Source organism: Thermobia domestica, chromosome 6 (genome assembly GCF_964235325.1).
Source record: "Thermobia domestica chromosome 6, izTheDome1.hap1.1, whole genome shotgun sequence".
NCBI lineage: Eukaryota > Metazoa > Arthropoda > Insecta > Zygentoma > Lepismatidae > Thermobia > Thermobia domestica.
In genome coordinates, this window is record NC_137459.1 from 80869099 (window position 1) to 80895033 (window position 25935).

At 33.6% G+C, this 25935-nt stretch overlaps 1 protein-coding gene across 5 annotated transcripts in view; it reads left to right on the top strand.

Annotated features, from left to right (window-relative positions):
• Positions 1 to 25935, top strand: part of LOC145688072 (cell adhesion molecule Dscam1-like) — a 1774182-nt gene that overhangs the window by 1523154 nt on the left and 225093 nt on the right. For all 5 annotated transcript variants that reach the window (XR_014131839.1, XR_014131838.1, XM_081761792.1 and 2 more), the window contains exon 17: positions 3462 to 3633. Coding sequence is in view for 3 of the 5 variants with exons in the window: in XM_081761792.1 (XP_081617918.1) it covers positions 3462 to 3633 (172 nt within the window). In the remaining 2 variants the exon portion in view is untranslated. The remainder of the gene's footprint in view (positions 1 to 3461; positions 3634 to 25935) is intronic.

A 25935-nucleotide genomic window follows, 5' to 3' on the forward strand; every position in this document is an offset into this window, starting at 1 on the left:
AACCCCTTTCTGTGTTTATTTTCATGGGATACTTGATTAAAGTGAGTCTCTGCATATGTAACCATTCGGAGTGCTTATTTATAGAGAATTCTCTCGCCTCTCACTATTCGGGGTGCTTATTTATAGTGAGTCCTCTCGCCTCTCACTATTCAGAGTGCTTATTTATAGTGAGTCTCCTCACCACTCACTATTCGGAATGCTTATTTATAGTGAGTCCCCTCACCTCTCGCTATTCGGGGTGCTTATTTGTAGTCAGTCCCCTCACCTCTCATTATTCGGGGTGCTTATTTGTAGTGAGTCCCCTCGCCTCTCACTATTCGGGGTTCTTGTTTATAGTGAGTCCCGTCGCCTCTCAATTTTTATTATGAATTCATTGAGAAAACTTTTACAGTAATGATATTCTGTAAAAACGTGTGTGATGCATGAGCTTTGTTTACACCACGCACATCTTATTGAAGCAGTAAATGTGTACAAATCGCAAAATGTTGCAAAATAATTGAAACAAAATATTACAGGATTTTCAAACGCAGCCTTTTTTGTACCACGCATATCCTACCTAATAAGATTTGCAAATCTGGAAGAAGAAAACTGGTTATGAATTATTGATTGGATCTTAATTACATTATTGCAAAGATGTTATAGTTGTAGAAAAGGATAGTGTCAGGAGTATGTCTCAAAAAGTTTTTACACAGCCTACCTTAAACCTTAAACCTTAAGCCTTAGAAGAACCTTAAACCTTATTTTAACTGTTTCAAATTTTAATTAACGTCTTTTTCTTTCGATTTCCAATACTCAATCGCCTTCCGCTTATATTTATCATCAATGTCTTTGTCTCCACATTCGTGTAACTGGAAATTGGAGTTCGTTTCTATTTCAAATATATTGGCATCGCTGTTCTCAATTGCACATGGTTCTGATTGTATAATCAAATGCTATTCTTCAAAGTGTAAAGCATCATGATTTTCTATATAAACTAGGAATTGTCAATTAAATCCTCAATCAAATATTCAAGCTGTGAACTAAACTGTCTCTTATCTTCATTTATAGAGAATTCTAAATTGTATCCAGGGCGGTCAAAACCTACTGTCAAAAGTTTTAAAATATTTTTCGGATTTATTAACATATTGTACAAACAGAAGAAAAAAGGAAAGAAAACTAAAAATGTAATGTGATGTTTGATATAACGATGAACAAATGTGCTATTTTACGAGAAAAAAAATCTACCAAAATGAAATGTTACTGCGAATATGTTATAAAACCTGTATATACCAGTGCCTGAAGACTGCCGATTATAGCTCTCACGGTTATCACTGCCAATTTCGATCAACGTTAGTAGGGAATAATGCTAGGAGCTCGCTCGCATACATCACACGAGGTTATACAACGCCACCTAGGTAGAGATATACAACTCCATATACCCCAAGTGGCAATGGGTTATATGTTTCCATGCCGCGACATTTTGCAACACGGTGTTTGCATATCTTTTAATTTTACCCATCGCAAAACTCTCACTCCACTGGACAAAAGAGTGTTGGCCATGAAGCGACGAAAATTACTTTTCATTACAATACTCAACCAATCAATGGTTAGATTTAATCGGTCACTATATAACCGAGTCGAAATTGTGATCCTTCTTTCGGCCCTTTCCGGCGGGAGCTCATGTCATTCAGATTCAACGTTAATCAGTAGGCCCTGTCTCATATAGCCTAGTTGATGAAGGGGACGTTAAACTCAAAATCAACTCAACTTACTTTCAGCATCACTATTATATTCAAGAATCCATTTTAACGGTGAAGAAAATGAAGACGAAAATTTCGGGCATCAGAGTTAAAGTACGAATAAATTGTATTATCAAAACTAAGCCTATTGTACTAATTTAGCGCCTATTGAGTTCTTCAAGGTTTTGCAAGGGATCCAAATATACTACAAACCACTATAAATAAGCACCCCGAATAGTGAGAGGCGAGGGACACACTTAAATTAATCACCCCGATTAGTGAGAGATACAGAGACTCACCTTAATCAAGCATTCCGTTAAAATGAGTATAGAAAGGGGTTTCAAATCAGTCTGCAACCTTCTCACTGTAAACCCTGCCAACTATGATTGTTCCTGGCTAAGTGCAGAGAATTTCAAACCAGAAAACTTTTAGTAATTGTAGTCACCATATTGGATTCAACATTTTGAATTTCGTAATTTTGACATCAGATTCTGAATCAGCTCTTCTAATCCCCCTAGCAGTATATTTTCTGTCTATACTTGGTTGGAGACCATCCCTAACGTTCAAAGGGTGGTTTCTACCCTTAAACCTGCACTGTTGCCGAAATAAGAAAAAAATACGTTTTGATTATTTTTCGATGTTTTACAAGAATGCAAATTTCCATTCAAATTGGCGAGTGACACTTTCGTAAGTCTTCTTATCAGACAAATATGGATTTATTAAAATATATATATCTCCAACATCTATACATAGCAACTCACTTCCTTTGGGAGTCTTCTATCCTTTATTTGTATGAGTAAGGAGACATGCACAGTGGGAAGGAGATTCATGGTAATAACAGAACGATGCGCTGAGTAGATAGACAGCGCAGGTTCAGCTAGTATTAAATTAAATATACATAAAGTGACTATACAGATTCATTCCATAGAGTTAATCATTTAAGAAAAGCTTTTTCCATTACCATTTTGTTTTCCACTAGTTACAGACAGCATTCTTGAACACTAGATAGGATATAGTTGTACAATGTACTAGTCACCACTTTATCACATCTATGTGATTTTTTTTTATCGGAATACATAAAAAGCTGTTGCGTGGATCAGAAAAAGAAATGTAAAGGAGAGCACAAAAAATATCCGCACCATCAATGATATTGGCATAATCTTCCCTGCCAGAGTTTTCCAAAACTTCCACAAAAAAGTTCCAGAAATTTGCATGTTGTATGCGCAGTACATTGAGCACTTCATGAAGTAGTTATACGGAAGTCAACTTTGTGGTTACATTGTTTTAGGATATTGATAATAGTCATAGCATATTCTATAAAAAGTAGCAACTATTATTAAGCTAAATCTATTATTAACACACTCGATACATTATTTTTCTTTTAATATTTCAGTACCGAATTAATATGTTTAAACTAACAAACTATCGTGCCTTTTGTGTGGTATTATAGCCCAGATCTGAACAAACTTCAGCGGACAAATAGCACACCTAATTTATGAATTTTATTCACTTCGGTTTGCTTATTTATAGTGCTTGATATTTACTAATAGATTATTGTGGAATTAATTATTGTATTTACGTATTCCGTTGATTATTTCTCGACTTTACTCAAAGTAGCGAGTCACTGTAAAGGAAAACTAAATTTTGTGTCACGTATCTTACATTTGTGATTCATTTATTGGTTTCCTGAAATTAATAATTGAAAATGTTCCTTACGTGTTGTATTTTGATATTCAATTTTAGTGCCTCCTTCGTGGGTAGTGGAACCAAAAGATTTAGAAGTGTCGTTGGGGAAGAGTGTGGCACTGCCATGTACTGCTAAAGGCTCACCGTCCCCTCGCATTCAATGGATGAAGGCTCTTGGTCCTTCTCCCTCAGCCTACATTGACTTGAGTCAATCAATGTCCAATTACAGGTAAGTCACATATAATTCCCTACACTAGTTGTCACTAAGAAATTATTGTTATTAGAATTTTGCGGCTTTAAATTTTAATAAACGAAAGATTTTCATTTAAAATTCAAATCTGTTATCAATTTACCAATAAAATTATGTAAATATTATGGTATTGTGATCTAGAATACAAACTTTCAACCTGCTAATTAAAATTTGATTTATTTGTCACATTTTTCCTTATTACTTTTTCTTTATCAATAGAAGTTAATTTTTAATTAATAACTAGTCATTGTTCTTCACGAAACGAATACCTTGGGAACACTTGTTTCGTCTTCAATTGTGCAAATGAAGATTAAAAGTCAAACGCATAGGAAAAAGTCTCCCAAAGTGTAATATTTTATTTTAAAGATTTGAACGCAGTGTGTTTATTCATGTTACACATAATTATATATATATATATATATATATATATATATATATATATATATATATATATATATATATATATATATATATATATATATATGTATATAATAAAAGAGATATACATATCATCAAAGACATATTGACATAAGGGAATACAGCAACGGAAATGAAAGCCCATAAACTTTAATACTTGAGCATCTCTTTTCGTGTTTACGCTTTTAAATCCAAAAAGAAAGAAATACTTTAACAAATTCAATGCAGTTCGGGAAACAAGTAACAATTTGTGAGTTTATTATAAACAGTAGACTACAGAAAGAATGATGCCAAAATTATTTGGTTCATTCGAGTCTCTGAATTAATTTTTGCACACGGCTCAGTGCGTTTCCGGTGCTGTGTGCCCTGTTGCAGCACTAGATACATTAAATAAAACTAAAATTAATCTCATATTCAAGGCAAATACCCGGAGTAACACTTGCAAAATTTACCGGTTATCTAATTTTAAGTATGCACAACTAATAGTAACTGAACATGACAAGAAAAGGCTAATGTAGTTGAATGGATTTTTCTTACTGAAGAAGAAGTGAATTCACTTCAATCAGTTCGAGGAGAGGTTACGTCATTCTGGGTTATAAATTTCAAGTTATCGTTTCCAAGTTCCTCAACTGAGAGAATGTTAACATGTCCATGTCCATGTCCACAATTTAGTAATTCGCTAGTGTGCAATGTCCAGTAATTCCCCCTGGCTGTCTTGGAAACCTTCAGTTTGTTAGTGGTGGATTAGAAGAAAAGGACGCTTGATCCTTCAGAAAGTCCCAACTAGCCTCATCAGATTTGTATTGCGTCATTAAAATTAAGTTAATGGGATCGTGACCGTAAGAATGAAACTGCAAATGTCACTCCGGATATTTTTGCTCGGATCTGGAATGAAGTTCAGTTTTACTATAATGTGTTCCATGCTGAGGAAATGTTGCAACGTAGTAGGTTGCGTGTAAAGACTATTTAACACCGACCTATATAACCTAAATGCAATTGTTCATTTTAGTGTATACGCAACAAGTGAACATTAGAATCATTCTTAATTTCTAAGATACTCTGTCATCTTAAGCATCTCTTTTTCCGTGTGCTTCTACACTTTATCGCAAAATGTCAAGACAAAAAAAATACTGACAATCAATTTCTCAGTGACAGCTAGTATGAATATTATTTTATATCCAACGCTTCCTCCTTTATTGTTTCAATAGTCTATTGCGATGTTTTTCAACTCACATTGCTGTCCTAATTAACAAACAGAATGTTGCAACATAGTAATAATTATGTAATAGTTGACATTTTAGTAACAAACATCAATTAAATTTCAAAACACACTTCTGGAATTGAGTTACTAGACATATAATAACACTAAAACTGCCTGCTATTGTAAACAAATTGTGTTTGTTATATAACATTTAATCTTAGCTTAAATAAAATTGTGTTTAATATTAAACTAAACGATACCTTTGTATGTGTTACATTTACGAAATTGTTCTTGTGAATAATTGAGATATATTTCCATGACTTACTTGGAACACGAATTTTGAAGGAAAATGGTGAAAGCATTTTCTCTGATATGACAGTTTTCTATGACAGACTGTTTACGTCCGGCAATTTTGAAAGAGATACAATATCTGCTTAGCTTACAGACCAAGTTATTCGTTTAACTATGCATGAATAAACGTCTGCGAGAAACAGACTACAAATATATATTACTATCCTAGGAAAAAATGTTACGATCAAAAGATAGCGGATGTTTATATATTCATCCTCATGCATATTGTGACCACTGATTATATTTTAATCATCCGTCGATTTCTGGACTTTCATAAAGACAGTGGGCTAGAGAGAAACAACTTTCCTCGTGTGTATAAAATATATAGATTTTAAAAACAGACACAAGAAAATTCACTGTTTACGGAAAAATAATCTCTAAAGTTAACGTGACTTCAACAAATTACGTTCTACCGTTTCCGTTTCATCATTAAAGCTTCGGTTTAACGAAAATGGTCCCAACATGTAAAATGATTCGAAGAAGAATATTTCAAGCTAGCGGGACTCAACCGTTACCATGTATGGAAGGAACCGATGACGTGAAGACGTGGACATTATTGCACTGGTAAGCTCAGTTATAATTTTGTATTATAATTGATATGAACAGGGTTGTTTCTTTCTTTTTGGAAATTTAAAGTAGAATCTGTTTAGCTACCTATAACTTTACTGCAAAATGTTTATACAAACCAAATGTGACATTTGCTTCTGAATCATTAAATCAAAATAAAATATTAAATTCGTTTATTGAATATTTTCAGCTCATAATTATAAAATAAGTATTAGTTTACCATTTTGTATATAATTCCTCGCTACCTGAAATTCAAAGCTGCTACGTTTGATATTGTAACGATATGTTCATGCACAAAAAAAAAAAATAGGTGCAATGGACAACGGAGTAAGTCCTTAGGGCCTATTAACCTTCTTAGTATAAAGAAAATCGTAGACTCGCAGTGAAGTGGCTATTGCATCAACACTATTCATTGGAAAGTCATGGTTTATAGTTCATTCTCTTCAGCATGAAACATGCTTTCCAGATGTGCTATGTATTGGAGCCCCTAACGTACTTAAACAGGGAAAATTAGGAGAATTTCGGAAAAATTCCCTCCAGAAATCCCTCCCATCAACTTTGGACCCCTCTGGAGTGGCCCCGGGTAAAAACACACGATCAAAATGTATATCAAAAAATAGTATGGGGGATGAGAAATGTGTATACAAAGTTTTGTATTGCTAGACTGAATAGGTATGAGGGGAAATCGTGTATTGATATACAAACTTTTCCCTCATATCTGTTCTGCTCACAAGTACTCACAAGCTACCTCTATAAAAATTGTTATGGAAGTACCACGGGATTCTGAACCATGGCTATTTGGTTAGGGAACATACTAATTCCTAAATAAAGTCTTGACCCGACTACGGAAGGTCCCATAGTTTCGGACTTTTAAAATTCAATTTTTCATGTTTTCGAGAGCCTGTAACTCCGAAAGGAAGCAATTGTGCACCCAGGTTGGTCTATACTTTTCGTCTTATCTTGATATCAGGAATCACCTCCAAAACGTTGTCGATGTTGTTTTGAAACACCCTGTATATGTTGTCCGTTACTTGGTTTAAATGTCAAACATACCGCCGCGTAAGGCTTCGCTTGTAGCAAAAAAAAATAAATAAATAAATAAAATAAAAAAATAAATAAATAACAGTTGATACACATTCTCAGTGCTAGTTGTTAGATATTTCTGACACCCTAGGAAAGCGTTGGCCTTCGTGTTGAATTAGCACACTAACAGTGGTAGATTAAATGAGTTGTTTAACACCATCATTTTTCGCTCTGTATTTTTGTGTTTCCTTTCGCATTGACACACAACTCATTTTTGGGCCCAGCTTACAGACAGAAATACAGAAAATCAAGGCATAAAGTTAAAAGTTCGTTCAGTGCATTCAACCAATTAGGATATCCCACTTCTCTTCATTAATAATAATCCTTCCGTAGCGCTACCTCATTTTTCTCTTTTGCGATGTCATCCCTGCTCCATGAGCAAGCTATACAATGTAATGAAACTTTACCAGAATTTCTATTTCGTTTGATTCAGACAGTGGAATAGATCGTGTCGTTGAAGCAAGAAAAAATGCATGTGACGTATTTCAGTTCTACTAAAGATTGTTATTAAAAGAAAAAAAAAGGTAATGCAATATTTAATTCAAGTCAACATGAAAGTACAGCAAGCCTCAAGAATTACATGTTGATTTTGTTATTCATATCTTGGAACAATGAAAAAGTGAAAACCCATATTCCAGAGATAATATGGTATGTGGTGCGCAAGTTGAAATACAGGTGAAATCCATCAAGGAACATGATCACCATACTAAGGAACGAGTTTGAACCACAGTTCCGAACTACAAGTTTGGAGCTTGAACCTGGTACAGTTGGCGGGTGCACATACCATCATGCAAGATCAATTTTCACGGTATTAGCCGTTTCCCACCACAATATCACATTTAAAAGAACTGGATTACAGAATCTAGCCACTAGTCGCAGCTAAAATTAATGTCAAGAAATGGTCAGACAGTCATTACTATCAGGACAGACATTATCTACCATTAGATAGTAGACAATAAACGGAAGATTTTTTTTTCTCACACGGGAGGGTTCCACAAGTTGTCGCTAAAATCTGATTGCCGCATAGCGCATCTGATAGAGCATCACGAGAAATGAACATGAGCAAAATTTAAGGTCTTATGGACCAGAAGGATAGGAGCTAGGGGGCTTCAAACATTCAATATATATATATATATATATATATATATATATATATATATATATATATATATATATATATATCATGGAATTATGTACGTGTAAAGTAAACATCTTGAAAACCGTTAAAGTAATCAAAACAAAAGTTGCACAATATAATGAGAACGAAATGTTCTATCGAAAACCACAAACAGTGTTGCCATAGATGAAGTAGTGTTCCCAACTCAGTATAAATATATTTTGTTTGAAATAGCACTATATACAAGTGTGCACGTATTTAAATTGTATGTTTACGTATGTTTAGTGGTAATAGTGCATTTTAAATCTATATAGTAATAGCACATGTATATAGTGCTATTTCAAACAAAATATTTTTATGCTGAGCTGGCAACACTGTTTATGGTTTTCGATAGGGCATTTTGTTCTCACTATATTGTGCAACTTCTGTTTTGATTGCTTTAATGGTTTTCAAGATATTTTCTTTAAACGTACATAATTCCATGATATAATTTTTTGGATATTCAAATTTTCAAGCCTCCTAGCTCCTACTCTTCTGGTCAATAGCACCTTAAATTTTGCTCATGTTCATTTCTCATGATGCTCTATCAGATGTGCTATGTGGCAATCAGAGTTTAGCGACAACTTGTGGTACCCTCCTGTGTCAGATAGCTTAGAATATTTTCTATAATGTTTAATTACCATATGATAAAGATATTTACATTATAATATCCAGAATTAATGTAAACTGTGCACATGTTTATCTAAGTGTAGTAATGTCAATAAATTGAAATATTTAGTCAGTGTGATTAAAAACACTTCCTAATGCTTTTGTTACATCCGCAAAGTTAAATAAAAACTATTGTAGCAAATAGTATTGGCTGATTGGTTGATTTTGTGTTTGGCGCCCCTTTCAGCAGCAAGGATATATGGTATGTAGATCTACAGTTTAGCTTGGGATCCGAACCACATGAGTTCCCGCCGGGAATTGAACTCGGTTCACCCACTAGTAAATAGTGTGAAAACTGTAACACTACTTACTACTACTTCAATATGGTGGCAAAAGGGGAGTACGGTCACTTAATCATACTAAAATATTGTTTTCAGCATATTTTGTTTTCAAACTTCGCACCGAAAGCTAATTTGATATTTTTATACTGACTTGTAATTAATACACAAGGCTAAAATACTAATCTAGAGATTATGCGCAGATAAGCAATTAGCATACTTGCTTCTGGTCCACGTAAGCTCAGCTTTGATTCCTTTGAGCGTCCACTCTCTTTTAGCCGTAAACTAAGATGATTACTTTTGAAGCATATTCTCCTGTGTACGATTCTTTATAGAAAACTAAGTATCCTATATGGTGTATAGGTATCACAGCATCTGTAGATTTTCTCTGGAATGCACTCGGCACTCGTCTTTTGGCTAAAGTACACGCCTTTGATTTAAGGATTACCAGGTTTGATTCCTGGTGAGAAAGCCTTGAAATTTGATCGCTTTAGCACTGGTTTAGACTCCATTGTAAACTATACGTACCAGATAACACTGAGAAAATAAGCTTTGTCAATTATATATTTTTTTTTTTAAAAAAAAAGAAATGGAATCCTGCTTTTTATTATTTTAATAACAATCTTACATATTGGAATTGAGTAAATTTGAATTCCTACAGAATGAACTGCATGTTTCACGCTGTTTTGCCACACAATGAGAATAGATCGACTACCGTTACCACTAATATGGATCACTGCTTCGTATTACCTTTGTTATTTGATCTCCAATTAAGCATCGCTTTTATGACAATAATTATGTAATCAATATTTAATTGGACAATCGAATACAAATTAGTAACTTAATATACCATAAATTATTTAGTTTCGAAAATGTAGAAAGTTTAAAATACTCATTTTAACTTATGTATAACACATTTTATGTTAATTTCATCTCCAACAAGCAAAACAAAGAAGTATTTTCTTTGTTTTTAATATATCGCTTGTTATAGCTAATATATTCAATACATTAGCACATAATCTGAATTTATTTTTTCTATTTTTTTTAAATTTCAAATTATCTGTCTGAATATCAATCTATGTTACTTAGTCAATGAAAAGTTGTGATCAAAGACTGGAAGTTAATTCTACAATATTGTTATTTTTGAGAGCTAAGATTGGAAGTTAATTCTAAAATATTATTTTTGTAAACTATAACTGGAAGTTAATTCAACACTATTGTTATTTTTGCGAACTAAGACTGGAAGTTAATTCTACGAAATTGTTATTTTTGCGAGCTAAGAGTGGAAGTAAATTCTACAATATTCTTAGTGTTTAATGGGAAAAATATTGGAAGGTGTGACATTTACCAGTCAATAAATCCCACTGAGTTAAATAACATAGTATGGGTGAGCGTAAATCTTCATGAGTATTTTTTTTTTAAATTGAGAAATATAAATTTGTTGTAAACTTAAAACGCGATGCTGTATGACAACTTCACCACCTGTTCATATGAAACTGAGTAAAAATTGAGTATTCAATAATCAAGTTTTACATTTCAACACCAGCAAGGCGATAGTTCATAGTATAGTAAGTGAGATGCAGCTGAAAATTATGACTAACACTTAAAGTTTATCGCACTTTAATATTCTCTTTATCAATCAATATGCCACATTGAATCGTTGAAAATTAGGTATTATATTTGAGAGTGAATTATAATGATTGATTTTTCAGAAAATTGAGAAAAGAAATTTTCTACGACGCTATTTTTTTTTTCAGAAAATTGAGAAAAGCAATTTTTGTGGCGCTAAAAAAAATTTCAAACAATTGAGAAAAGCTATTTCTATGGCGCTAAAAACTCTTCAAAAAAAATGAGAAAATAATGTTTGACACTAAAAACTTCCGGAAAATTGAGAAAAGCCTTTTTAAAAAAAATGATACTAGAAGCTTTTCTGAAAATTGAGGAAAGCGGTTTTATATAATGCTAAAAACTTTTCAGAAAATTAAGAAAGGCGAGTTTTATGGTGTTAGAAATTTTTCAGAAAATTGAGAAAAGCGATTTTTATGGCGCTATTTTTTTTCGAAAATTGTAAAAATCGTCTTTTGTGGTGCAAAAATCTTTGCAGAAAATTGAGAAAAAGCGATATTTATGACGCTAAATACTTTTGGTAAAATTCAGAAAAGCGAATTTTATGATGCTACAACTTTTCAGGAAATTGAGAAAAGTGATTTTGTTTTTATTGTGCTAAAAGATGTCTTTGCTACCAGTCTGTACTTCACAGTTTTTACCTTGGTGCATTAAATTATTTATTTATTTTTTTACTACGAATGAAAAATATAAACCGATAACTAGCAGATTGTGTATATACTGTTGTTTGATTTTCCATAGTAGTGATGCAATTACTACTCATAAATATAGTTTTAAAATATCGTTATGTTTGTTATCAACGATATAGTCTAGCCTCCTTGAACGTTAATATGCAATATTTACCGATTGATTTTCCAGCGTTTTCATGCCGCTACTGAAATCCTATATCCATCGGATGTAAAATGTTATCGTTTCCGACGTCGATAGTGAAGGTTCTGGTTCGACTCATGGTGGAATCGTTTGTTTTCAACAATAAGGTGTACGTCTACTTATCCCCTAGCCTCGGTGCTTGAAAGAAAAACGTTGTAAGCAAACGAGTCAGATTTTTAAAGTACGTCAAAATAGTAATTTATCACTAGCACTACTTGTGTGTTGTATGACGAAGAACGAGTATCACCAAGATACATATCTACAGTGGCAGATTGATTTTTTTCGTAAAGTCTAATGAAACAGACCGAGATTAAGCCCTTCACCTATTTATTAAGTAAAATAAATGATTTACACAGTTTTTTTTGTAATATACAAAATGTTTTCAGAGTTCAATGTATCCTCAGCACATAATAGTGGCTTTGGAAATATAGGTTCAACTAGTCTTAGGTTGTAATAGGAACCCCTTCGCTCATTGTAGCCTACGGAGTAGGTGATTACAAGGAGTCTCCTTTGTCCATTGCAGCCTCGGAAGGCAATAGGATTTCTCCGTAGCTCACTGCAAGCCCGGGAGAAAGGTGGTTCTAGGATACCTCTTTCTCTCAATGCAGCCTCCAGAGATAAGGTTTAGAGGGAATCTCCATAGCGCATTGCAACCCTCGAAGAGAGGTGTTGGTAAGCTAATGGTCAGCTGTAGGCTGATGATCCAGTCCATTTGTGGTCCACTTTTATTGGTGTCCTCTGAAGGGGCGGTACGTGAGAAGCGGGTCGTTTACCTTCGGTTTCCCTCCAAATAAACTTCACGATTTCCTGGTGTTCTTCCATCGTCTGCTGTTGACAATGTTTGTACACAATAGCACGTGCTTGTGAATGAAGCATGTATTTATAGAGGTAGCTTACACGTGAGGGTAGGGAACGTTACAACATAATAGTATAATTATAGAAACCGACCTCCGCTTTATCAAGCAAACTTATGATAGTAGTTAAATGTTATAAAGGCTCATGAATTTTTAGCTTTGCTGTGCAGTCCATCTGTTCTAAAACCTGGGTAAAAAGCTGAACGATGACTTGAACTGACAGTTTGTGAGGAACGTTAAGTTACGCAGAGCTGTTATTTCAGCTATGTTTGTACGCTTACCCCAATTAACTACGCAATTTGACGTTGTAAAGATGGTCTTATTGCTCGGTCCAAAAAATGCGCGAAAATCTGCTGAAACTGAGCAAGGTCACACAGTTTATCATTCAGTTATGACACACAGGATAAACCTGCGCAATAAAACTTCAAGTGTATGGGCCCCTTAAAATTCTCTCTAGCAGTCGGTAGGTTCCGAATTCAAACTCCATAGCAAGACACAGTGACGGAAATTTCTTCCATTTTCACAGTTCCATTGCATCACAGCTTTAACATAGACCCTTGCCAAATTTCTTCTATTTTGTTTACTCTTGTTGTCGTCGTTATTATTAATAATGTTTCAAGTGTGACTTGTTCTCGTAGATTGTTTCTGAGTTTTAAAAATACGTATACTATTATACAAAAGAATAGAAGTGAGTGACACATCGTCGCGCAGGCCGTAGGTAGAAATGTGAAATTTGAACAGATGACTCATTTCATCACAAAAGCAAGGGATAAGAAAGGATTTTTGGAAAAACATATCTTAAGAATGAAAACATTAAAAATGAAACCTGTGAGTATTACGTCCCACGGTTATGCCGGTTAGGCTAAAGGAGACGGTGATTATGAGAAATGAATGAAATGGTGGAATGAAGAAAATTGGAGGAAACGGGAGAACCCCGAGAAAACCCACGCACACGGTGTTTGTCCACCACAAAGTTCACTTGGTGGGAGCAGGGTTTGAACCCGGGACCCCATACACCAGAGGTGAACGCTCTACTACTGAGCCACCGCGGCCCCCATCTTAAGAATGGTAAAGGGAGTTGTGATACATAAGCTTTAGGTTAAAAATAACGAAACTAGTAAATAGATAAGTGCTTCAATTTCGATAGATGTGTATTTCAATACTTTTTATTTCTTTTCATATACCTTTTATAATGTTTGCTTGAGTTGATGCAGAAAATTTTCAAAGTATTTTCCTGTTACTGCTTGGAATTTAGTTAAGGGATATCATCACCTAATGGTGTTAGAGATTTCATTTATGCTCGTCTTGTCAATGGTGCCATGAAATTACCATATTATCACTATTTTGACTCTCGTTTCTACTTTGATGTGTCCTAGTAAATCCACATCTCATTTGTGGTTCTAAATTGCTGATAAGGTCAGTTGTGTGACAATGAAAATAGTTTCATAAGTACTTAGTGATCTCCCTTTGGGAACATCTGTGATCACTAGCCGGTTTTTGTGGAGCTTATGTTACTGGAAATAGTTCATACTTGTATTTTCTATTGTTCTGCGATATACGCATTCGTCTAAAATGTCTGGAACCTGTGCAGTTTTGACTTTTAAATCAATGATCCAGCAATACGTGTAATGTGATTTCTGTATGGTTTCTTTAGTGCACACCTTATATCCTTTTTTTTCGTACATCTAGTGCATAATTCATTTTTAAAACCTATAAATCTGCTTGAATTTCGAAGTTTACGTTGTTTAGTACTTTATATCAATGTGCATTATAATCCAACACATTTATTTCTACAAAAAAAAAAAAAAAACACCACGGGGACATATCCCAATTTATAACTTCAAAACATACGCCAAAACAACTTTGTTCTCACAGCTGTAACCAGAAACCTACCTAAACTGTCAACCGAAAACTCTTACTGTTTGATATCATTTCTAGTTTAGATTATGTCACAAATACTTGACTCGCTTGATGTAACAAAGTGAATTTCTCAAACATGCATACGCATTTGCCTTATGACGATATACACATTACTTTCGGTATTATGTCTATACATTTTAACTGTTATCGATTTTACGCGACGAATGTAATTTGGTTTGTATAATCATTTATGAAAATACTCATGTAAAGAAAAATGGGCACTCATTTCCTTAGCTATATCGCCTTAGTTAAGCATAGTTTACGTTATGTTTTATGGAGCATAGGTGGTCCCAGTTCTTTGGAATAGAACGTACACAAAGATTTGGCTTCAACGCTTCAGAGTGATTTATATTTTATGTTCTCGCCAGTGTTTTACGTAAGTTCATACACCTAATACTTTCTTCTTTTTTTAATATTACAAATAATAGTATTTTAAAATCAGAATATTATAACTTTACGCATACGTGTAAGAGCAGGATTAGATAGGGAGAGAAGGAAGCGATAATTGCAAATCTCACTATGTGTATATTTAATTCTACATGGCAATCAAAGATTAGCAAATTCCGTTGTTAGTGCAAACTTATAAAGTCAACATACCAACTTGTTGGTGAGTCAAACACATGTACTGTTGCCCCATTACTGGAAACACCTATGCAATAGATTAAACTTATTTTAATAAATAGCATGCTTCGTGATATTATATATATATATATATACTTTATAAAAACCAGATTCATATTAATTGACGGTATTGCATTATTTGAAAACTTTGTAAAACTTAGTTTAAATGTCAACAGTTATTCAAATTACAAAAGTTCACACTTTTCAACGTAATATTAGACTGTTAATTGTTTATTACTTAAGGATCAATGATATTATTCTAAAAGCATAAGCGTTGTACATTAGACTAAAATAAATCTGAGTTGCGTGAATTTTTGTCGTTTATTCTGTTCCCTCGCAAAGTTAAAATAATTTTTCGGTTTTGTATATATATATATATATATATATATATATATATATATATATATATATATATATATATATATATATATATATATATATATATATATTCTTAGTCAATATACTTAGTCAATAATAAACAAATAACTATCTTTTTCCAATTACCAGGAATTATTCTCCAAGTTTGACAATAAAATTGCGTATTTATGTGTTAGTGTAACATAAAGATAAAAATTAAACATCAATAGTCAGAATAAACAACTAATCTACATTTAAGAGTTTATTACTATAGATTATTACATTTATAATTTTGCAGTCATTTACGTGCAAACATGATCACTTCACTGAATGTATGTTACTTGATTCAATAAATAGAATGTTCTGCTAAAGAATTTGCAAGACAAACATTGAAGAAAAAATACTAATTGACAATATTTGTTCTAATACCATTCCTGCGGATGTACATATTACGATTGAGAAATGGATCTTCAAAATTGTATAAATCTATGTGAGGATGGCAAAACATAATTTGTACATTGGTGCTGTTAAGAAAATTTCAATCTTATGAATCAATCAATATGGGTGTAGCAAAACATGATATGTCGTTCTTCGCCTACTTTCTGTTTTTCACTCCGGTAACTGATCTATATGCTGGAAAGTGTTGATAATGGCGCAGGTAAAAAAATTCCTACTTAGCAGTATATGCATATATATATATATATATATATATATATATATATATATATATATATATATATATATATATATATATATATAATTTTCACCAGTGAACTAAATTTAATTCATAATTGAAATTTGCTTGTTTGTGCAAATGTCCATATGTTTTGCCACCCTCCTAGAAATATAAAAAAAGTAATATGACTGAACACATTTGTATACATGTACATATTATTTTAACATAATACTCTGTCATATATTAATCCGAACTTAGGTTACAATTATTCTTATTTTAATTTAATGTATTCGTGTAGTGTAGTTTCAGTGTGTTTACTTATTGCATGCAATATAAGTGTTTTAATATTAGTGTGTCAAATATTTCAAGGTATTTTATTTTTCAGGAATGAATCAATCATAAGAAGTATTTGATCTTATCGTAATGTTCGTTCATAAGTGAAATGTTTTCAGAAAGATGAACCTCGTATGAAACTTCTTGAAAATAATGGGCTAAACACATGCTTATATTTTCTAACTACAGTAAAACCTGAAAATACAGTACAAGCAAACTGAAGCAAACATGTGATGATCGACCTGTGAAAGAACAAAAGCGTCAAAGGATACAGAAGATTAGCGCTTTTAATGCAGAACCAGAAAGATGTATTAATCTATGTATAATCTTTCGAGAACATCCGAACAGTTTATGCTTCAGAAGCATAGAAATCTAGAAATGTGAACGAAATAAAGCAAATTGTAAAATGATCTACAGCTAAGTCATAGGCTAATGTCACCATTTCATTTGAAGAATGCCAAAATAGAATTATTCTGAAACTCAGCGTATATACATACACGTATAATACAGTGCAGAAAGAAAGTATAGTGATCGTTACAGACAGCGAGAGATACAATTGTATTAATGTTCAACTTGATAAGAATGTTGCAAGAAGTATATTCCTCAAATGTTCAAGAACATACAGTCTAATGTTTGTCACGATAAGAGAGAGCATTTTTTTTTAATTCAAGTCAGACACTGGATGGTTTTAAATATATTATATTGTGGTTAGAAGGTAAAGTGTTTCCAGTGCAAATATTTTTAGTCTTCAAAGCAGAAAACCAAAACGACTACAACCTCACAACAACAATGTGAACTAAATTCTCTTCATACTCTAAAAGTTTTCATAAAATCAAATGTAAAGATTATGGTAGTTCATTTAGCTCTGGTGATATGAAATAAGTAAAACGCCATATCTATCGTATTGAGAAGATATTAAATATATTTAAAAAAATATTCAATCTTAAATATTTTTAATACTATGGTTTGCATTGATGATATATAACTACCAACATAAATCGTTGTGGAATTAAATCGATTGAAGCGAAAGAAACATTAAAGAAAATACACAGCATTGGAAGAATTATGAAACGAGATATGCTATTGCTATATGCATTAGATTGGATTTAAATATAACGCTCGAACTTGCAGCTGTCACTGCTCATATAACATTTTTTAAACAACTTCATCGTACCTTGATGATAAAAATGATCACTTGGTTGTTCGTAGTGAATGGTAGCATACAATAAACATATATGCACTTCTTAATGATTGTATTTTAGTGCATGAAAATTGTGATTAATAACAGTACCATAAAAAGTAGTCATTTTAATCAATGACCTCATGGAAAGATCAAGATGCATTGTACTTCAATTTATATTGAGAAAAACGTTCAAATTTTAGGATTGTGATGTTTAGAATTACAAACAATATATTTCTAAGCTGTAATTAATAAGTTATGTTTTTAAATCAATACAAAAGAGCAGTTAAAATATAGTAGCTAATACAAAATAAATATATGGAATAAAGTAAATTATGCAATCATCCTACAGAAACTTTAGTAGCAAATTTTGAAAAGAATGAAACTGTGGTGCTTCTGAAATTTAACAGCATTGATAATTATATCGGAAAGTTTCTACTGTGCTGAAATATCATTGCAAAAAAAATGCAATGCTTGTCTTAACATTTAACGAAAAATAAATCAGAAAGCATAATGATAAAGTTCACATTATTTTATTTTAATACACATTTATAAACTTAAGCTTATGACTTCGCCTTCCTTATTGTCAAAGCGCATGACATAATACAAGCCCAGAAAATCATTACTAACTACAAATAGAATATTTATGTGATTTATCATTGATCTACTGATTTCTAAATTTATGACAATGGATTATGAATGAAAAGCTCTAAATATGCTTTTATACTCCTTATTTTTGAAATCCAACTGTATACGAATTTCCCAAGAGCCGAGTTCAGTAGCCTTAATCATATTAACGTCTAATGTATAATTGAGGTATTCCACTCAAAATCTAAAGCTGTTATACGAAGCACACAGATTATCAAATCATTTAAGACATACTGCAATTAGAACTTTCATACATCAAAACAAAACCCGAAAACGTATTAATCAATCCTGCGATTGCGTTAATTATTAATGTATACAAAACACAAATGGAGAAAATTAGAATATGAGATAGCCCAACAATATTGGTGACAGTTTTATTACTAAGATAATAATGTCATTCAACTTACATCAATAAACAGAAATAAAATGCTTAAATTATCTCAGAAAAGATAGAAAATTGCATATATCGGAATGACAAAATAATTATGTAACACACACATATACAAAATGTTATGGGCCTTACGAGAAACATAAAATATGAGATGAAGAATCTATAACCTAATAGACTTCAGTTAATAATAATAAAATTATATTAAACCAATATTCTTAAACATATATTCTGCAGAAGATATCAAAGGAACTATATATATCATGAAAATCGTGATCAAATTCTATTTGGTTTATTATTTACAACAGTATTTCTAATCGAACGTAAATCATTATAGCAACGTATGTTCTATATGGAGTAGGTGTACACCATATAAACTATTGGAAAGATCAAGAAACGTTACTGTGAAGTAATTAAATTACTTTTTCATGTCAGAACTTCTCTGTAATAAGTCGATTTTGAGATCAAAAGAGTTTAAGAGTCACAAGGGAAATATCATATAATTCATCTTTTACCCTTAACTTCAAAGAGATTTTCAAGGAAATAATCCACAATATATAACAGTTCATTAAAAAACTGTGAATTCTATTAAATAATAAAATGTCAACACTACAGTGTATATAATCTTATTAGAACACTTTAAAGAAAAATATTGAAAATGAATTGATTTTCTTGTGGTTTGAGAAAGACATGAAATGGCTCTAGAAAGTGAAGTAAGTGAAACATAAGAATTATCTTCCTATTAATATTTTTTTCTAATCATATTATGATGGTGCGTACTTATTATTTTTATCTACGCTTAAATATATGGACCCAACGTACATTGAGAACATAACCTCATAATTGTAATTGGTGGTTTGAAGAAACTATTAGAAATTAAATGATGAGAAATTTAAGATTACACATTGGTGCTACAAAAAGAAATTCTTACATCTTACAAGAAGTCCTGCCATTTTGTCAACATAAGAAAAAGCCTCCAGTCTATACTGTAATAATTGGTTATTTGATTTTTTTAGAAAAAGAAAGAAAGGAAACATAATACCTTGGTGTTTTATTTTCGAATAGAATTCATAAAATAATTATGGAAGCCAAATCGAGAAGACGTTTTGCAGTAAGTTTCAACGTTATTTTTATAAAAATAAAATTTTAATAAGAAATTTAGTTCAAATGTAAACCAGCTAATGTAAATAAAATTAACTATTTTCTTTCTTTTCTTTTTTTCTTTTTTTTTCATACAGATACTTATTAATTTAATGGATGTACTTGCAAAATTGCAACTTACCAGATTAGCATGGCATTAGACCACCTTTTGCCCTCAGAAAAGCTCTGATGCGACGTTCATAGATATCATGAGGAGAGAGGAAAGAGGAATGTTCCATTACTTCGGGTGCAGTACATCACTAATTTCCATATAAAGGATACAGGCGGAAACCTACAACCTATTTGTATCTGCGAAACTGACCACAGAAATGCAATTATATTCAGGGCTGGAGTATTTACAGGCCACGGAAGAGGTTCAGCTTTATGTTGATGCTCTCAAACCACACCACAGCGGTGTGAATAGGTGTATTTTCATACTGTAATATGGCGCCATTGCTCTGTAACATCATCCGGAGTATAGGATGCGTACTACCACTTAAAATGACGACATAACGACGGACAGTGACGCGATCGCTAACCATCAGCATAGAACTCACAGCAAATCTCTCGATAGAAACCTCGCTACTTTAAATCCCACAAAACCTCGCGGCGCCAAAATCCCTCCGTCCAAAATCTCGCCCCGAAACCTCACGTGGCCGAAACCTCGCTCCGAGAAATCTTCTTGGGTCAAAATTTCTCCTAGCGAGAAACTTGCGTGGATATAACCTAGCAATTTGAAACCTCGCTGCCCAAAACTTAACTTAGACAAAAGGTCGCAGGACAAAATTTTGCCTGGTCAAAATCTCGCCATAGCAGTTTATTAAATGAATATGGGTGATCAAAATAAAAAAGAATGGATATAAATCCTAAAATAAACCTAAATGAAGAGAAATCTTAGCCACCGAATGTAGTTCCGTTCTTCAATTGTGTTTTACTGAAAAATTAAGGACACAATACATTGTACACCTTGTCTCAAAAAGGTTGAGCGCATTCTTTATTGGTGTTTTGAGGCAAAAATTTTCTAAGTCCAGCTTCGGGTATCTTCGGGAAAAAGTAAGCCAGGTTCGAACCTCCAAGCCAGCCTTTGCAATCGGGAAAAAGTTTGCAGATGTGTTTTTCTTCTTTTAAATATAATAAGACTTGTTACCAAGTGTTTAAAAAAGCAACATTGATTGAAATACTTAATGATACAATATTTCGAAACCTTTGCACAAATGTGAGCACATGCTTGTTTGTCATTTAGCTTTCTATACGTAATGGAACATTTAAATACGTTAAAGAATCTTTCCATATGTAAAAGAATGCTCAAAGTTAAGAAATAGAACATAATTATCGCCTGATTACTAAAAGAAAAGTCAAAGTAGAACAGAAACAACGTTTGTAATGGATATGAATGTCATAATTATCTTGAGATCCGTTATACATCGCTAGAAGCTTAGTTCTAGACGTCCTTGTGTTAGCTCATTGGTAAGCTGTCGGATTTCAAATCATAAGGTTGTGAGTTCGAATCCCATCTGGGTCAATAGTTTTATTAAAATTATATTTTCCGCAATGCATGAAAAATTATATAAAATAATTACATTAAAATACATAAGTTGTTTATATATAACATAATAATTGCAGAACATAGTAATTATTATGTTTAAAATATAACATCTGAGATAATTTTCACAGTAGGTCGTTATTATATATGAGAATGTTAAATACAAATTAGGAAAATCGTTTAATAGCAATAAATAAGTTATGTAGTGTATTTATTTGCAGCTATTTGTCATACAGATTTAACTTCTCAATATTCTCATTACAGTATGTTATTTATATTCGTGAAATACAGCATATTCCTACGGATATAGAAAGTGTATAAACAGAGTATCCAAAGTCGTATCCTGCTTCAAGACACATAACTTTTCCCGATCCCCCTAACGTCACGGGAAGAAACACAAATTCTCTTTTGAACGGAATGTCGTTACTTAGAGTCTCATTCGAATACGTTGAATATGCTTTTGTGTATTCATCTCTCTCTCTCTCTCTCTCTCTCTCTTTCGCTTTGTTTATGTGTGTGTGTGTGTTGCGGAATATCCCAAGTTGAATACAACATTTGCAAAGTATATGAGCATCATTGTCATCGAATACCAGAAATTGAAAGTCGTGTTTCTTCAGGTTAGGTTTGCGTGTTCATGTTAGCTCACTGGTAGAGTACGGACTTGCCACTGAAGAGGTCTTGAGTTCAAAGCCTACAGCTAATTATCATTCTTTTGTTAGTAGGATTGCACAGAAATCGGATACAAGGAGTGGTTTACTTCTAGAAATATTTTCAGAAGCGTTTAGGTAGCCCTGAAAAGGGCTGTTTTCGGGAGTTAAGGCGGGGACATTAATATTGTGTCCAAGACCCTTATGAATTTATTACACGCTCCATTCTTCTGGGCATGGAATCTATTACATGGGTGACAAATCTATCTCCTTCCCCTACCTCCAGCCATGATTCGGAAGCAAGATGCCACAGGTCATCCTGAGTTCTTGGTGGATCTGCCTCAGGCCAACTTTCCCTTAGAGTACGCTTCACTTCTGCCCACATATTTTCCATGAGATTGAGGTCTGCTCCACGAGGCGGCCAGTCGATTAAATCAATCTCAGGGTGCCCTGCGAACCATTCCTGAACCACACGGGAATTATGTATTGGCGACTGGTATTGCTGGAACTGAATTACACCATCAGGCTGAAATACTCGTACAGATGGCACCATGATATTACTGATAATGTCTAAGTACTGAGCATTGTCCAGATGTCCTTCAATTCTATGAAGCTGTCCTGCTCCGCGACTGGAAATCCAACCCCAACATAAAATAGATACATGGCCACTGCGATTGCAAGCAGCCACATATCCATGGTCATATCGGGTGCCTCTCGGACGATACACAAAACGGCGTCCCTCCTTTGATGTTGTGAATATGGATTCATCTGAGAAAACTACGTTTTCCCAATTGAGACCCACATTCGCCTGTGCAAACGCGAGACGGTAAATTTTGTGGTCGTCTGAGAGTTTTTCCTTCACGGCAGCAACACGGCCACGTAACCCAGCATGACGAAGCCTTCGCAGAGCTGTATGCTTACTACCAGGAAAGAGAGAAGCTTCCCTTATCTGTCTAGACGTCCTTAGTGGGTCTAACCGGGCTTCGTTTACTAATCTCGCATCTTGGGCTTCGGTTGACACATGCGGACGACCAGGAGATCGTAAATTACCAGTCTGACCTGTAGCACCATATTTCCGAATCCATTGCCTTCCTGTAGAGGCCGGGACACCTACTCGCCTGCTAGCTGCAGTTGCAGAATAACCTTCCAATTCCCATAAAGTAATTACTGCTGTACGTCTATCCATAGTTACCAATGTTCTGAGCTGTGAGAAGAAAGCAATAGGTAAAAGCTAGTACCTGACGTGTGATTGGTTACTTGCACGACACGCCTATTGTGGGGAACAGCGTTGCCAGATCTAGCATAATGATGCTAGATCTAGCATAATTTGCATGTCTCTAGCACCTAGCATCTTGCTTTTAGCATCCTGCCCAAATCTAGCACAATTTCAGCAAGTTATCAAAAAGCCGTAAAACCTGGAGAAGTTGGTCGTGGGAAGAAAAAGAACGGCAGAAATGTATCCTCTTCCATTGATTCATACACTCGGTAAACCATACAGGCAGTCTTATTTTCCTAAGTTAGTTCGGAACGGCTTTGGGCTTTTTTTTTTTTTTTTTGTGGCTCCACCCAGGGTTTTCTAATCCTTTAACTCCGAGGCATGGGCGGAGCTATGGGGGCCATTCTCCCCCCAACTTTTTGACAACTTCACCATCTTTACTTCTGACTTCATGATCATATTTATTCCTGAAATGACAGCTCCGAGACCGACCAAAAATCTTCCCCCTCCCCCAGCAGACGATTCCCAACTCCGCTTATGCTGCGAAGTAATTTTCTTTCAAAATATGTAAACAAAAACTTTGCATTCATTTATACGATATATACGCCATTGAGTTTGGCAACGACTGCAGTAATTTAGTTGAGTTAAAATTTTGGTGCGTGAAGTATTGAGTTCTATCCATGCATTCTTGCTCTCTGTGTATTTTAAGTTACGTTATTGTATCTCAACTTTGTTTTTTTTTTAAACTCCTGAATTAGTAATTATGAGGATCTAGCATAATTTGACCGAATCTAGCATAAGTTCGATCAGGTTTTGGAATAATTCCGAGCTGTGAGTCTGGCAACGCTGGTGGCGAACGACTTGGTCAACGACTCGCGAAAGAAATCTGAAAATGGTGCGCCGTAATAGTAATAATAAAAACAGTTTTTATAAAGGAATATTAATACATACGAAAAGCTGTTTAAAGAATGAATTGTTATACTGACTTAACACGTATAAAAACATATACCATATACCAAACAGATTGAGCGATATGATTATAGCTGTTTTGAGACGAACACTTTCGAAGTCCAACTTTGAGTGTCTTCGGAAAACAGTAAACTAAAGCTGCTGGTTCGAACCTCCAAAGCCAACCTTAGTAATCGGGAAAAGATGTACAGATATGTTTTTCCTTCTGTTAAATATAATAAGACATGTTGAAATGGTATTAAGTGTAGAAAAAAGTAACATTGATTGAAATACTTAATGATACAATATTTCGAGACCATGTATTCACACTCTCGTTTCGTCATTGTGATTTCCATACGGAAAAGAGCATTTACGTATGAGCTCAGTTATATTTCAGAAGCAGCTTCCGAAAAGCGGTCATGTTAGCTCAGTGGTACACCACCGAGCGTTTAAATCGTGAGTTCGATACCCGTTCACGTGAGATTCCTTTATGATATTCTACTTTCCTTAATGCATGAAAATTATGTAAAATAGTTACATTACAATTCATCAGTTGTATATATATTTTCATATCATCAGTTGTATATATGAGTTGAATATATATATTCATATCATCAGTTGTATATATCAGGTGAATATATATATTCATATCATTTCACGACATAAGTAATTCTTATCTTTAAAATATAACATCTGAGGTATTCACAGAACGTCGGTGTGTTATGTGTGAATATTGAATACAAATTTAAAAAATCGTGTAATAGCAATAAATAAGTTATGTAATATATTTATTTGCAGCTACTTTCATCGCAGATAACTTCTCAATATTCGCATTACAGCATTTAGATAGAGCATATCGAAAATCGGATCGTGGTTCAAGACAAAAAACTAGCTAGCCCCAAACTGTCACGTAAGAAATTCACGAATCGCAAAAGTAAACTGAAGAGATTGAGAGCGGTAATTCGGTAATTCCTTAATCGCTCTCTCTCAAATCTCTCTTATCTGCATTTATACATATAAAAGTGTATGTATGTATGTTCCATCATAACTCATGTATGCTAGAACAGGGTTTCTCAACCTGGGAGTCGCGGCCCCTAGGGGATCGCGAAGATAGGCGGAAGAGATAAATATAGTTAGAATCTAATACCAGAAATTATTTTTAAATATTATTTTTAATTTTGTTCTGATAGGCATACTTTTATTTTTTATACACACTGTAAAGAACAATAAAAAATAAGTCTACTGAACATTTTCAAAGGGTGTAGAATTCGTGTTACTATTCGGTTCAAAGTCTCTTGTCGTCGCGAATTCTGTCGAGAAATTTGAAGCTTAAAATATACAAAACGATAATCATGCCTGTTGTTCTGTATGGTTACGAAACATGGTCGCTTACTCTGAGGGAAGAACATAGACTGAAAGTATTTGAGAACAAGATCCTTAGACGAATATTCGGACCCAAGAGGAACGGGAATGGGGAATGGCGGAAACTTCATAACGAGGAACTACATAATTTATACGGTTACCCAACATTGTTAGGGTCGTCAAATCTAGGAGGCTTAGGTGGGCAGGTCAGGTAGCTAGAATGGAAGAAA